General features: G+C 45.0%; 2 protein-coding genes across 4 annotated transcripts in view; one reads left to right on the forward strand and one right to left on the reverse strand.

Annotated features, from left to right (window-relative positions):
- NGEF (neuronal guanine nucleotide exchange factor) overlaps positions 1-4719 on the reverse strand; it is a 39026-nt gene extending 34307 nt beyond the window's left edge. The window contains exons 1-2 of the mRNA XM_086618139.1: positions 4455-4719; positions 907-1021 (exon numbers count right to left, since the gene is read on the reverse strand). Of these exons, the coding sequence (XP_086474265.1) occupies positions 907-1021; positions 4455-4719 (380 nt within the window). The remainder of the gene's footprint in view (positions 1-906; positions 1022-4454) is intronic.
- The window catches only part of NEU2 (neuraminidase 2), a 30778-nt gene that overhangs the window by 818 nt on the left and 16710 nt on the right, over positions 1-13250 (forward strand). Inside the window, exon 1 of one of the 3 annotated variants that reach the window (XM_086618142.1) lies at positions 4573-4593. The exons of the other annotated variants lie outside the window; for them this stretch is intronic. The gene's annotated coding sequence lies outside the window, so the exon portion shown is untranslated. Of the gene's footprint in view, positions 1-4572; positions 4594-13250 lie in introns of those variants that run through there. 3 annotated transcript variants of the gene reach the window in all.

Raw genomic sequence — 13250 nt, forward strand, 5'->3', positions numbered from 1 at the left:
CAGTTTGGCTAAAATTTTTTTACTGGCGTCCTCTCCATAAGGAAAGGTGACTGGAAAGGCACTATGCGTTACACAAACACAGCTAGGTGGGGTAGTTAGGACCACGCAGTGCAGTATAATGCATGCACCTTTAGAGGGCAAGTGTTTAGCACTGTCAGCTTCATCTTCTACAGTACAAGTAAGGGCTATCTCATAGTTGTACACACAAGGGATGAGGAGCTGGAGAGGGAGTTTGGGAGAATACCTCGCTCAGTATTAGAAAACGTAAGGCTAGGTAGCTGCTCCTCTCTCTGCCTGGCTGCAGTGGCAAGAGAGCAGGGGTTTGGGGAAATTTATGGGACATATGTAAATTCATGAGCTGTGGGATCAGGGCCTTTTGCTGGACCTAGGTTGTTGAGAGATTTAGGCCAAAAAGGGCTGCCTCACTGAAAGCTTCTGTCACATATCAGTTCTTCAAAGTAAACAGCGAACAAAAAGTCAGAATACTTTAGAAAGCACCTTTGTAGCTACTTCTTCAGCTATAAAATCCTGTTTTCCATGTGGGATTGTATAACAGGCTTCAGGAGAGCCCTCTGGGAAGGCCGAGAATGAGATTACCCGTATGTCAGGATGTTCCATGAGGAAATGCCTGCAAGCTCTCCCTATTCTCTCGACAGCTGCTTAAAGCAGTCTGCCTGCTTTGCTTACACCACTGGGCGATCCTACATCTCATTCCCCTTTTTTCAGTCTTCCCCACTATTGTCTTCTTCCCCGTTCTCCTTCACTGTCTTCTCCAAACTCATGCTGATAAGACATTTTATACAGTCAAGGTGAGAAGGCATGGATCAGAGCTATAGCTTAGCCATAGCTATAACCTATATTCTTCAGCAGAGGCACGCTGAATACCCTGCGTGTGTGCTTCCTTACCTTTGGATCCATAGTTCATCTAACGTTGTCTTATCAGAGTTTACTGGAGATGACGATCCCGTATGAGGTAAAACATTCAGAGGCTCTTTGATGGGCTCATTGTTTTTGAGTGAACCTGTGGTATAAGAGAAAGCCAAGAGGATGTTAAACCAGTCATTTTCATTAAGGGTCATCTTTACTTTTACTGTAGGTAGTGGTTTGCTTACATCAAAGGCAACAGGAAGACCACAGACACAAAGACAGCTACGTTTTAGCTTGGATTTTCAAACAAGATTGAAGAGTCATCAGCTTGCATAGTGCAAGATTGTACAGCCTTTGTCACAGCTGCAAATGCAACCGAGAAACAGTGAAGGTTGATAGAGGACATCAGTCCGTATGCATGTGAGCGGCACTCTCACCACTGAAAACCGGGTCCCCACATCAGTGATTTTCAGTGCAATTCTTGAAGCAGAAAAGGTTTAGCTGTGTGTGCCTGTGCATGCCGATATTTGGTTTCCCAAGTCAGGGCTTCATTACTGCTCTGCTTTCAGGCACACAGGAGATGTTCAGTTTACTGGATAAATCAAGGCTAGATTTGGGTGAGACAGGAGCTTTACTTTTAATTGCTTCTCCGATTTCCCTCGGATGAACCTCTGATCCTTTCACAGGGAGCCAAAGTTGTACTAAGTCCATGGCTCACTACTGCGGTACTTGGCAGGAGAGGAGGCATCTCACTTTTCAAATGAAGCCTCCTGTTGTTTGAGGTCTGTTGATAAATGGCCTTGTTTTTTATTAGAAATATTTTGGTCTAAGTCATAATTCTGTTTGTGTTTCAAACTGGTGACAGCACAGGCAGGTCAGTGCTCTGACTGAAGCTGTTTTCTGACACACCTTTTTAATCAATGCTACAGATTTTCAGAGGGAAAGGGTGAAATCCAGACTTTTGAAACTCCCTAAAACAGTGCCAAGGACACATGAAATGCTAGTTTGAGTTACTCTCTTTGCCTTTTGAATAGTTTAAACATATTATCCTTCTGTCAAAAGAGATTGCTTAAAAAACCAAACTCTTTTCCCACTTAAAGGAAAGCATCTATTATGTTTTACAGCTCCTAGGCTATAAGCCAAAGCTAGGCTGGTGCAAAAGGTGCCTATATAAAAGCCTTTCTCTCTGCTGGATTTACTTTCTTTTACATTATTTTTCTTGTTCTCATTTCTTGAGTCTTTATTTTTCCCATTTTGTATCCTACTCTATATTTCCCCCTGTGTTTTTCCCTCTCTTCCTTCCTTCTTTCCTTCCCCTCTCCTCCCCCCTAGTCATTCCCTAAGCAAAATGAGAACAGGTTAACATTTGAGCTGGAGTCAGACTCTTGGATAGCTGCTGTTCAAATGGGTTTGAAGTCAAGATAAAAGAGCTCACCCATCCCTTGCTTCCATGCACGTCAGCAAATGCTGTCAGAAGTTCCTGCTACAAATGAGGCTGGTGTAGAAGCACCCGCTGTCCGGTTTCAGGGAGAGGGTATGGAATCAGTGGAGTAGAGGGAGAGGGTAGAAGAGCTGCTTACACAATCCTAGCTGAATTTAAAAGCTGTAGCTCTGAGATGGACTTGCTACAGTCATACTGGTGAAAGAGCTATTGCTCCTTGCCCAGGTCCTGCTGTACAGACTGGAGAGAAGAAACGTTGCTGAACAACTGCAGATATGGAAGAAAAAGCCCTGTTTGGAACAGATCCTGTTTCAGCAGTGGTAACGCAGGGAGGGGGGTGTGGGAGAGATGAGCAGGTCAGCTTCTGTGGATGCTCGAATGAGCTGCTAAGAGAGGAGCCCTTCTTTTAGCTTGTCCTTCCTCAATGACACTGGCTAGACAGGAGGGATGTCCTCCTGTGCCGCTGTCCTGACGCCGTGACGCTGCGGATGTATGAAGAAGGTGCGTCCTTTTGTGCTGGTCCTGCTGCAGTGGCACCAGCAGGTAACAGGGGAGAGGGCCTCCTCAGCAGCGGTCTGGACGCTGTCACACCTGGGCAGCCGGGGAGAGGGCGAGTCTCTTCCGTGCTTGCTCTGCAGCAGCGCTCTGGGAAGGTGGTGAGAGGACGGCTCCGCTCTGGTCCTGCTGCTGCACTGGCAGGGTGGAGAGCAGCTCTGCTCTGGCATCAGCGGCGCTCAGTTTATCCACAAACCTCATTGACAACAGTAGCAGAATATTAAACAGGAGCTCTTTGCTCTGCTGCTGTCTGCTTGGAAACTTGGAGAAGGGAGGGAACTTTCCTTCTGTCCATGCCACAGGGCTGAATGGGCCTTTATACTGCTGAAATAGCGTGGCTCCCTTGGCGAGGCAGGCAGGAGACACCTATTTTCCTGGGGACATTTCCCAGACCTCCTTTATTTTGGGGTGGAGGATGTCTGTTCTTTGTTTTCTTAGAGAACTTGGTCTGCTTTCAGGGGCTGAATCGGTGTGCTTTACTGCAGGTGCTTTCAGTGGCTTGCGTAGCACCCAGACATGGGGAGCAGCGCTGTATCGTTTTGACTCATGCAGCTAGCCAAAGTTCAGAGTCCAGTGCGTTGTTTCTGTTAGATTATAATCTGAAGATAGGATAGGAATCTTCACTGCATTCTTTTTATTTACAAGGAGTTATAAAATTCAGTTTGTCTCAACACCTGGGAGATCAAGCAAAGGGCATTTTCTGTGTTCACAGCTGCAGGTCTCTCTCTTTTAGCGTTTAGATTAAAACCACTTCCAATTTTTTCTTGCAGCCCTGTTTCCAGGGCTTCTGAGAGTGTTGCAATAGCTCCTTTCCTGGCTCTCTCTTCAGCTTCTCATCTCTTTCTCGTTTCTTTCACAGACAGCTGCTCAGACAAGGTGCCAGCTCAGTGAAAGCCTGGCCTTGCAGTCATGCTCTGTTCTGTTCACACGCAGAGAAATCCAACCCGTTCCATTTCTGCTGAAGCCATGGCTGAGTGCATGTATGTTCTGGATGGTGTTCCTGTTACTTCAGCCTCCTAGTTCAAAGGGAGCTTATGTGTTTCTTACAACTGTCTTCAGTGCAAGGTGGCAGCGACTGCGTTTTCAGAGAAGTCTTGCTCTCCTCTCGTAACAGTCCATTGCAATTTTCACAGGCTTGGTCCCTAAACATACTGCTCTGGTTTTGCTGACTGTTTCCTCTGTATGCCTCTGAGCTTGCTGTACAGTTACTGGTATAGATCTCGCTTTTGAATGTGGCCTTTCTGTACACCGAAGAAGTTCCTACTCTGTTGACAGCTTCATGTCTTCATGTCTTTCCCTGTTTGAATTATTTCTCTCTTAGAGAGCAGAGAGATGGCAGAGCAGAGTCCTGCATTTGTTTAGATTCTCCGCCATGAAGCATGTTTAAACATCCAGCCATTTTTTGTTTCCAGACTGAGCAAAGACGGGTGGCATCCTTCTGCCAGCTGTGCCATAGGGCAGGGGTGTTTCGAAATGCGTTGACCAATGAGCCGCTTCCTACCTTCCCTGTCTCTTTTCTAATCTCATCAACTCCTATAGTTCCTAATCTCACTGGAAGGGGAAGCATAATGCTGTTTGGGTCAGTACTCACCTGTAGCACACTCCATGTGCATTGCCTCTCTTGAAGTCTTTCTTTTCTCTCTCTTCGGCAGCCTCATGGACTGGTAGTACCTGGAATTTCTTTGAATGGCAATGTAATGTGTGTGCGAGTCCCTCTCGTGGGTTGCCGGGTTAGTACCTTCTGACTCTTCCTCACCTTCAGAGACTGAACCTGTCTCTTTCAATACCTGCTGAGAAATGTCCTGCCAGAGACCATCGGCGAGCCTGCCGGCAGCTTCTCTCTCATGCCCATCCATGGCTTTCAGATCTTGTCTCTATGGCAACTGAGGCGATGGATCAGCAGCAGAGCAGCAGAAGACAGGTAGCCTCCACAACTCCATCAGCTTTATCTGAATTAGAACTGGAGGTGGACAAACGAAACAGAACAAAATAGGAAAAGAGAGGACAAAGTTCTGGTTAGTTCAGAGGCTACAATGCGTTATCTGTTTAGGATAATGGGGACTTTCCAGGACTTTTTGTCTGAGATCATTCTGAGTTTATCACCTTACAAGCCTTATTGTAACATCCTGGACAATGCTCATGGTTGTCCTGCCCTGGCACATCGTAGAGCTACAGACGTTAGTGGAAAAATGACTGTATTTGCTCAGTTGGTGACCACTCCCTTTTGTCAATTATGAGCAATAGATTGCTAGTTGATTTAAAGTGGATGCAAGTAGTGGCTGTGTCCTTGTTTTTGAGGGTGAAAATGTTATGGAATAGCAAGTGAGCGCTGAAGAGAAGGCTCTGTTAATCTGTCTATTGCCTGCTTGCTTCTCCCTGTAATAGAAGAATTAATGCCTTTTACAGGGCTGGGTGCCTTCTAACACTTACTAACAACACTCACTCCTGCGGTGCAGATAAGTGAAGAAAAATCCATAACTGTTGAGAAGTGAAGGTGGAAGATTATGTAGCAATGGAGAGCGCAGAGACTTGATTTTGTTTCCCAGAGTTGCCCTCGAGTGCTGATGTACCCCCTCAGTGACACGGGGACTTCAGCACAGGGGTCCCGCTGCGCTGTGTGTCAGTGCAAGGACTGTGCCAGTACTCCCAGGCATTTTTAGGAGGCAAATCACTACAGCAGCAAAACAGCAGTTGATCCTTCAGCCTTTGCAAGACCGGATAAATTGTGAACTGATTACTTAAGCGTTCACTGCTGGCTTTGTCTTCTTGAATTCTTACAGCTGTCAAAGCCTTTCTAAGTACATAACGTGATTTTGTGACTGAGGGGGCTAATGTGAATAGTAGAAAAAGAAGCTGTATAGGAAATGTGAATATAAAATTGACAGTTCGCTGAGAGAAGGGCATAAAATAGTGCTGTGGATTAGTCATTAGATGCTGTTTTGAAAAGTTGTGTGTATGACTGGTTTGTTATGCTACAGTATATCCAATGTACTCTAGAAGTAAAGCATCTCAATTTTTGTTCTGGGTCTTCTGCAATATCTGAACCCACAAACCTTTTTCTTGCTTGCTCCCAGAGTCACTCCAGCTCACCCTGGGACATCAGGGGCAGTTGGGACATCATCTGTGAATCCTGTGCTTTCCCGAGTTTTTGAGGGCCCTATATTTTATCCTTATAAAGAGAGGGTCACAACCTGAAATCATGCGCTGGGCCTGAATTGCTCTGCTTCCCGGCTCTACAGATGAGAAAGTCTGCTTTTTCCTCTCGTAGCCTGAACCACAGCATGCAGCTCACAGCTGCTAAATTTGGATCCTGACTTCAATTTTGCCAAGACTTTTGGGCTGTGTGGAACTGGTGATTGCTCTGGGACTGTTTCCAGTGTTACTGGAAGTGAATGAAGGACCCGTTTGTTGGTTGTGGTATTAAGTTTGGTTTGTAAATTAATCTGAGGTATGGAGATTCACTAAGGCTGTTTCTGTTTCTGTGGCTTGGTGGAACAGCGAAATAAAACCAGCTGCTGTTGGAGACAGCTTGAAAAGAAAGAAGAGGCTATTTATTTTCCTGTGCCTTTCTTACTGTCCCAAAACTAAAGCCGCAAAGGTTTGATCCTTGCAACTGTGATGGAAGCATCTGTTAACTGGACTACAATTAATATTACACCTATAATACTGCCTAATCCTAAACTCTAACGATCGCTTATTTTTTTAAATTTCTCTTCTAAAAGAGAAATTGTCCACCCCTTGTCCACGTTACTGAGGCTGGGACAGAGACCTGTCTCTCTTTTGTGGCCTTTGCAATGCCAACATAGTTTGCAATGCTTAGCAAATTGCTGCTGGTGCTTTCTTGAAAAATGAGTTGAAGTTTTCACAGGAGCTGCTCACCAGGCAGGAGTAATTTCAAAACCATGTAAATCTCCAAAGGAATCATTAGACAAATAGACACGCAAGTGTGTGTGCGGGAGTGCATGCACGCATGGAGGAGACTCTTTTCCCCTTTCCCTTGCCTGGCGAATACGGAGGTACACGGATGTCATTGTAGGGTTTTTGCAAAGATACTTGGTAGAGAAGGAGCTTTCTGCGTGGCTAAGTGAAACTCACTCAGCTGGGTTGTCCAAAGGCGTAACCATGTGTTCAGCAGCCCTGTCAAACCAGTGTAGTTATCTTTGCCAGGTACACTTTTTTTTGGTCCATCAGAGGGACGAAGGGTGTCAATCCTAAACAGTTAGCTTGCTGTCAGGCTACCAAACAGTCCCTGACAAACAAGATGTTTGATGGCAAGTGAATATAGCAGTGGATGAGAGAAAGACTTCCATGTTTTCTAGGAGAGGAAGGGGTGAGGGTCCACTTCTTTATTGTGGTGGCTATAACCAATAGAGTTTTTTTACTTTCTTCAATGAGGAGTTCAAGAACAGAATGTATTTCTGAAAGCAATGCTTCTGATATCGAAATTGATACTCTGAGTAATTATTGAGAAACCATTTACAGATATGTCAATCAAATAGCACTGGCTTTTGCGGTTGCTTTAGGTGTATTAAAAACTAGGGATGAGTTTAAAGGATACATTCAAATTTAGTGTTACAGTATTCTGGTAGCAGTCAAGCTATTCAGTGACGGAGAGTGAATGATTCAAGCAGGTGTGGGCCATAACTATCCCTGTCTTGAGTGTTTGTAGTGAATTTTTGAAAAAGGTATTCACCTCTGATAGTCACATACTGGTGAGTGTCAGGTCTTGCGTCAGGACTAACCCGTCGCAAGCATATTCACATGCCATCCTGAGATCACATGTCTTGCTGCAGCGTTACCACCTACCTGAATGTGCTTTGCAGGCAAACATACTTCCCTGTAATTCAAGAAGACCAAAGTAGCAGTCTGTAGGGAAAAAGAAAGATGACAACAGTAAAACCAGCAAGTGATGCACATACAGCAATACTAGAGATATGCATTGACTCACACGTAATTCAGCCTCCAGGAATTTGGCTGTATAGAAATTATACTTGCCAATGTAAAAAAGTTACGTTTACCAGCAAATGCCATGAATTTGCTGTTGTACAAGAGTAGCTTGAGGATGTTAGGTAAAACGCTAATAAAAATTGTAAAAGGGACTGAGGTTCCTAGAGCAGTGTGGACCTGGATGCTTGGATGCGTGTGGGAAACAGGGACCGCTGCTGCATCTAGGAGGGTGGGCCTGGATGCGTTTGCAAGGCACGGTCTGGCCGTGGATGCCAACAACTAGCTGCTGGACCGTACTGCACAAAGAGAGTGGGCTGATAGGGATTCAAAGGGTATCAGGCGTATCAAAAGAGCAACTCCTTTTAATCAGTTAGATCTCATCAAAGATAAGCCCCAAAACAGTCAGGCTGGCTGCTTCAGCTGTTGCTGGAACAGGAGGGGTGCAAGCGGTGCTTTAGCAGCTGGGAAGAGACACCTCCCTTCCCCGCCGAACCTGCTGCTCCACATGCCCTGACTCCTCTCAGCAGCAGTTTTCCAGGGCTCCAGTGCAGCAGAGTGAGCAGCTGGATCATGGCCGTTTTGCTGCCCCTGGTAATCTGCCACCCTGGTTAATGGGCTATTTTGTTATGCCTGGTGCTGGCCCTGAGCTGACGGCCTCTGTCTCTGGGAGGATTTTTTCCACACGCTCCCTTCCACCGCTGCGAGGGAGTCGACTGGCTCCCTGCGCTCAGCCTTCCTTGCAATGCAAGGGGTGCAGTAGGATGAGACCCGCGGCTCTGCTTGCTGGTGGATCCAGTGCTTCATTAACTTCCTAATTCCCCTTTAAAATGGGGATAGTATTGTCTGACTGAAAAGTGTTAAGTACTGGAGTAAGGAAGTGTAAACTTAAAGAATGCTTAATGATTTGGAAATGAAAAATGCTCTGTTTGCCAATGTTATGCAATGTTGTTGCCTAGTCTGGAAGGGTAATGAAGATTCCTTAATTAATATTAAAGACAGGCTGAGGTCTCCAGCTGTGCAACTCGCGGTTGTTTCAAAGCAGGAAATAACAGGTCTGAGTACAACTTGACTGGATGGTTGTTCTAGATAGGGGCATACAGTCCTGGTCTGGTTGTATAACACATCTCTCCCACCTCCAGGGACAAGGTAGCAGCATTGATGTGCCTGAGCGGCCACGCAAGAAACGCAAGGATTGTGTCCCTCCAGAAGGCAGGCAGGTGCTCGCAGCACAGAGGGCAGCGAACCCCTGTGCTGAGTTACCCAGTGCTGTGGTAGTTTTGCCATCACCTTAAATCCATCCGCGACTGGATGCCCCTTTGAATTATGTATAGCTCAATGGAAAGTTTTGGGGCTCAGTGCAGAAATTGCTGTCTTGGCTGTAGAGTTTTTATGCTGTAGGAAGGCAGAAGGTCATACAATCATTTCTTCCTTTTTATGTGTTGAAGTTGTTTCAAGTATAAGCCCTGTTAATGACTCAGCTGGAAGGTTCTGCACGCTGAATGTAAGGATGCACCTTTCATGTATATTTGATGAACCAGATGGAGCTCTTTTAAGACAAGATTTTGTCTTCAAGTCCTCATAGTTAAGATGGCTCCTTTAATATTTCTTCTTTAAATACAATCTGAATGTACATGCAAACACCGATTTTGCCGCATCTTATCAGTTTCTTTCCAAAATGCTTTAATTATTTTGAAAGTCTTGTGCAAACTGAAATCAAACCTCTGCCTCCCACTGCCATCAGCCCCCCATTACATCCCTGCTCATGTATTAGGTATGGATTTTTTTCCCTTCTTCCTCTGTTTTAAGCGGAGTGGAATGTCATCTCTGAACTATTTCACTGTGCATCATAATGAGGCGAAAACAGCTCTACAAGGATGGGGCACAGTCCAAAATCCAGCAGCAGGCCTTACTCATCAGCCACCGTTCTTGCTCACGTGGGTGCCAATCCCTTAAGGAGTGCCACACGCGGGTGGGCCCCGCTGAAGGCACTGGGGCTCCGCACAGGCTCGGGCCTGCATTTGCATCGGGAGATATTTCTGTCTGAGTCAGGGGAATAGTAACGCCCACAGACTCAGCCCTAGGCTCTGGCAGATTTAGCTCTCAGCAGATGTAGCTGTGAATTCATTTAGGCTCCTCAGTGGTTTAAGCTCATGCACAGGCTCTAAGACATAAGTGCAGCACTTTCACGTGTCCTATTGAGCCACCCCTGCTACAGGGGGACTGACTTCCAGCAGAAGGATGCACAGGCAGCTGGGCATGGTAACACCTTAACCTAAAGGCATCAAGGCTCTGAGCTCGCCTGACTATACGGGTATTTATGTTTTCATTGTTACTGGTTGGGATAACCCTCCTTGGAACTGTTACCAGTCCTGACCCTTTCTTTTAGGTGGTGGCAAGAGACAGTTAAGCACGTGTCCCTGTCTAAAGCAAAGGCACATGGTGTTTCAGAAAGGAATTTGGACTATTTAGTTGGAGGCCAAGGTATTATTTGAGTAAGGCACAGAGGTGGAGAAACCAGGAGGAGCATGAGAACAGACCAGTTAGAAAGTGAGACACAGAGCAAAGAGGTTCACAGCAGAAGTCAGAGAAAAGTAGACAATACGTTTGGGGCTGGCTGAAAGAATATCAAATTGTTTGACCCCACACGTTTCCAGAAAACAAACATTTTGTACTTATTTTGTAAATAAGATTGAATTCTGTCACCAATCCTAACAGAAACAAACTACAACCACCCCGATTTTGAGATAGTCTTTCAGGTGAGAAAGGTACCAATGGTTTTACTGCCATGATTTAGTGATGTTACCTTATTTATAGCAAGCAAAACCAAAAGAGGATTATGCAGTTCGTTACATGGTTGTGACAATAAAACCTTTATGTCTTGTATATATGTTACAGAGAACATGTTTTAGAAACACTTCAGAGACTAAAAATAAATACATTGGATTTGTTTAACACAACCTCCAAAGCCATGTGCTTTAGACACCATGAGGCCAAGCAAACAGGGCTTGGAGAGAGAAACCAGCACATTTAAAACAGCTAAAAATTACTCAAATGGCCTTGCTAGATATAAAAATGTTTCCAGAATTAAGTCTGGCATTGTGGGACCTCCTATGGGTAGAGGTAAGCATACATGTGTAAACCTAGACACAAAATTAGTGTACCCTATAAATGGTTACTTACACATAACAGAAAAGGATACACGCCTTCACACAGTTCCCTCTGCATGAAACAAGGAGTATTTATAGCAGCTACTCTGTGTTAATTAACTAACATATATATCAATATATACCTAATGAATACCCCTAAATAACTCCAAATTTTTCTGCTACCAGGATGATTTACTTAGAATCATAGAATCATAGAATGGTTAGGGCTGGAAGGGACCTTCAAAGGTCATCTAGTCCAACTCCCCTGCAAGGAACAGGGATATCTCCAACTAGATCAGGTTGCTCAGGGCCTTGTCCAACCTGGCCTTGAACGTCTCCAGGGATGGAGCATCCACCACCTCTCTGGGCAACCTGTTCCAGTGTTCTACCACTCTCATAGTAAAAAATTTTTTCCTAATATCCAACCTGAACCTACCTCCCTCTATTTTAAAACCATTACCCCTTGTCCTATCATAACTGGCCCTCCTGAACAGCCTCTCCCCATCTTTCCTGTAGGCCCCCTTGAGGTACTGGAAGACCGCTATAAGGTCACCCCGGAGCCTCCTCTTCTCCAGGCTGAACAGCCCCAACTCTTTCAGCCTGTCCTCATAGGAAAGGTGCTCCAGCCCTCTTATCATCTTCGTGGCCCTCCTCTGGACCCTCTCCAACTGGTCCATGTCTTTCTTATGTTGGGGACTCCAGAACTGGACGCAGTACTCCAAGTGAGGTCTCACGAGGGCAGAGATACTTCTTTGACTGATTCTTTACAAGTCAAAAAAAATGATTAAAAATATGTGCTTTCTCATATATCACTAACAATTTTCACCTCTGCTCATGGAGGTACTTGTTCAATCCATGTATCTCAGAGTGGTCCAGCCCTATCCCATTGCATTCCATGCTTCCTACCCTGGGTCTCGTGTAGTAGACATAGCTATGGGCTATAGCTAAGATGTTAAACAATTCCCCCTCTGGACCTATTCTACATGTGTATATGTACACACATATATGCATATATAAACACATGTGTGCTCCAGCTGTGTAGAGGGAGTCAACCTAATTTTTAAAGCGTACAGAAGAGCAGAAGTGGAAATCTACAAGCCCTTCTTGTTCTCATCATAAGCTCTTAAAACTAATTAAACAAAAACCTGACCTTATTTTTATTAGTTTCCTTAAATTAGTGCACATGCAATGGTGAAAGTACATCCCTGCTTGAAGATTTTGAGAGAATCTCGAGAAGTAAAAGGTATCAAACTCATCCTGTTCCTCTGACATTGATGACATATATCTATATACTAACAAGAACTCCTGCCTCTAGAGGAAACTCCCTTTCCTTTTTCCTGCTGATTATGAAGTGTTGTTGCCCCTGACACCATCCCATTCTTTATTTCTGCTTAGAAGATTCTAGTGAAATTGTTGCTAAGTAGCTGTGGTCTAAAACTCCTGAGGTTTTCCAGGCTTATCCCTGTAAGGTAAGTGAATAATTAAAAACCAAATGACTGCATCCTCTAGACTGGGGGAAGTCCATGACTATCAGCTCAGGGCTAGGTGCAAATCACAGGACGTAACCTCAAAGCACAAGACATCAATGTCCTACGCAAGCACACAAGGCGGCCTTCAGCAGGCTGCCTGATGACCTCTCCTGTTTTACAGGGTTGCACATGGGAGTTGTGAGTTCTTGTTCCTTTTTGTTTGTTCTCTTCTGTATGGACCATGTGAAGCCTTCTAGCCGTGGAAAGAATATGCAACGCAAAGCTTGTACTTAAAAAATTAAAGGACTCCAGTATAGAAAGTTTAGTTTGTGATGAAATGGTTTAGTCAAGAACATGGTAGGAGAAATAATGTCCTGGGCATAATGCCTTGCTGAAAGCAGAGAGGTTTAGTAATGCCAGGATACTTAGAAGAGGAGGTTAGCAGATGTCTTGGTTGAAGCTTTTCAAGACAGACTCGTTAGTAAGCAGACAGACCCAGTGTCCCTGGGGCAGGCACCACCTGTGCTGCCCTTGGGGAAAAATACGGTGATACCCACTTCTATTTCTAGATTTGCTGGTTGCGTATGAGACACTTGTTATGGAAGAAATGGGCATGGGTGCTTATTTGAACTGCAGAGAGGTCAGAGCTCAAAGGGGTATTTATTTGAAAGCTTCCATCCAGAAGCAGGGAAAGAAGAGGGTTGATTTTGTTGATCAAGGAATAGTAGAACTCTCAGTTTTTCCTCCCTCAGTGGTTATTGGGTGGAGGGTCCAAGGAGTGCCTGTTCGATGAATCTGTTTGCAAATTCGTAGCTCCAAGGGAGC

The sequence above is a fragment of the Tauraco erythrolophus genome, chromosome 11 (assembly GCF_009769465.1).
Source record: "Tauraco erythrolophus isolate bTauEry1 chromosome 11, bTauEry1.pri, whole genome shotgun sequence".
NCBI classification, from domain to species: Eukaryota; Metazoa; Chordata; class Aves; order Musophagiformes; family Musophagidae; genus Tauraco; species Tauraco erythrolophus.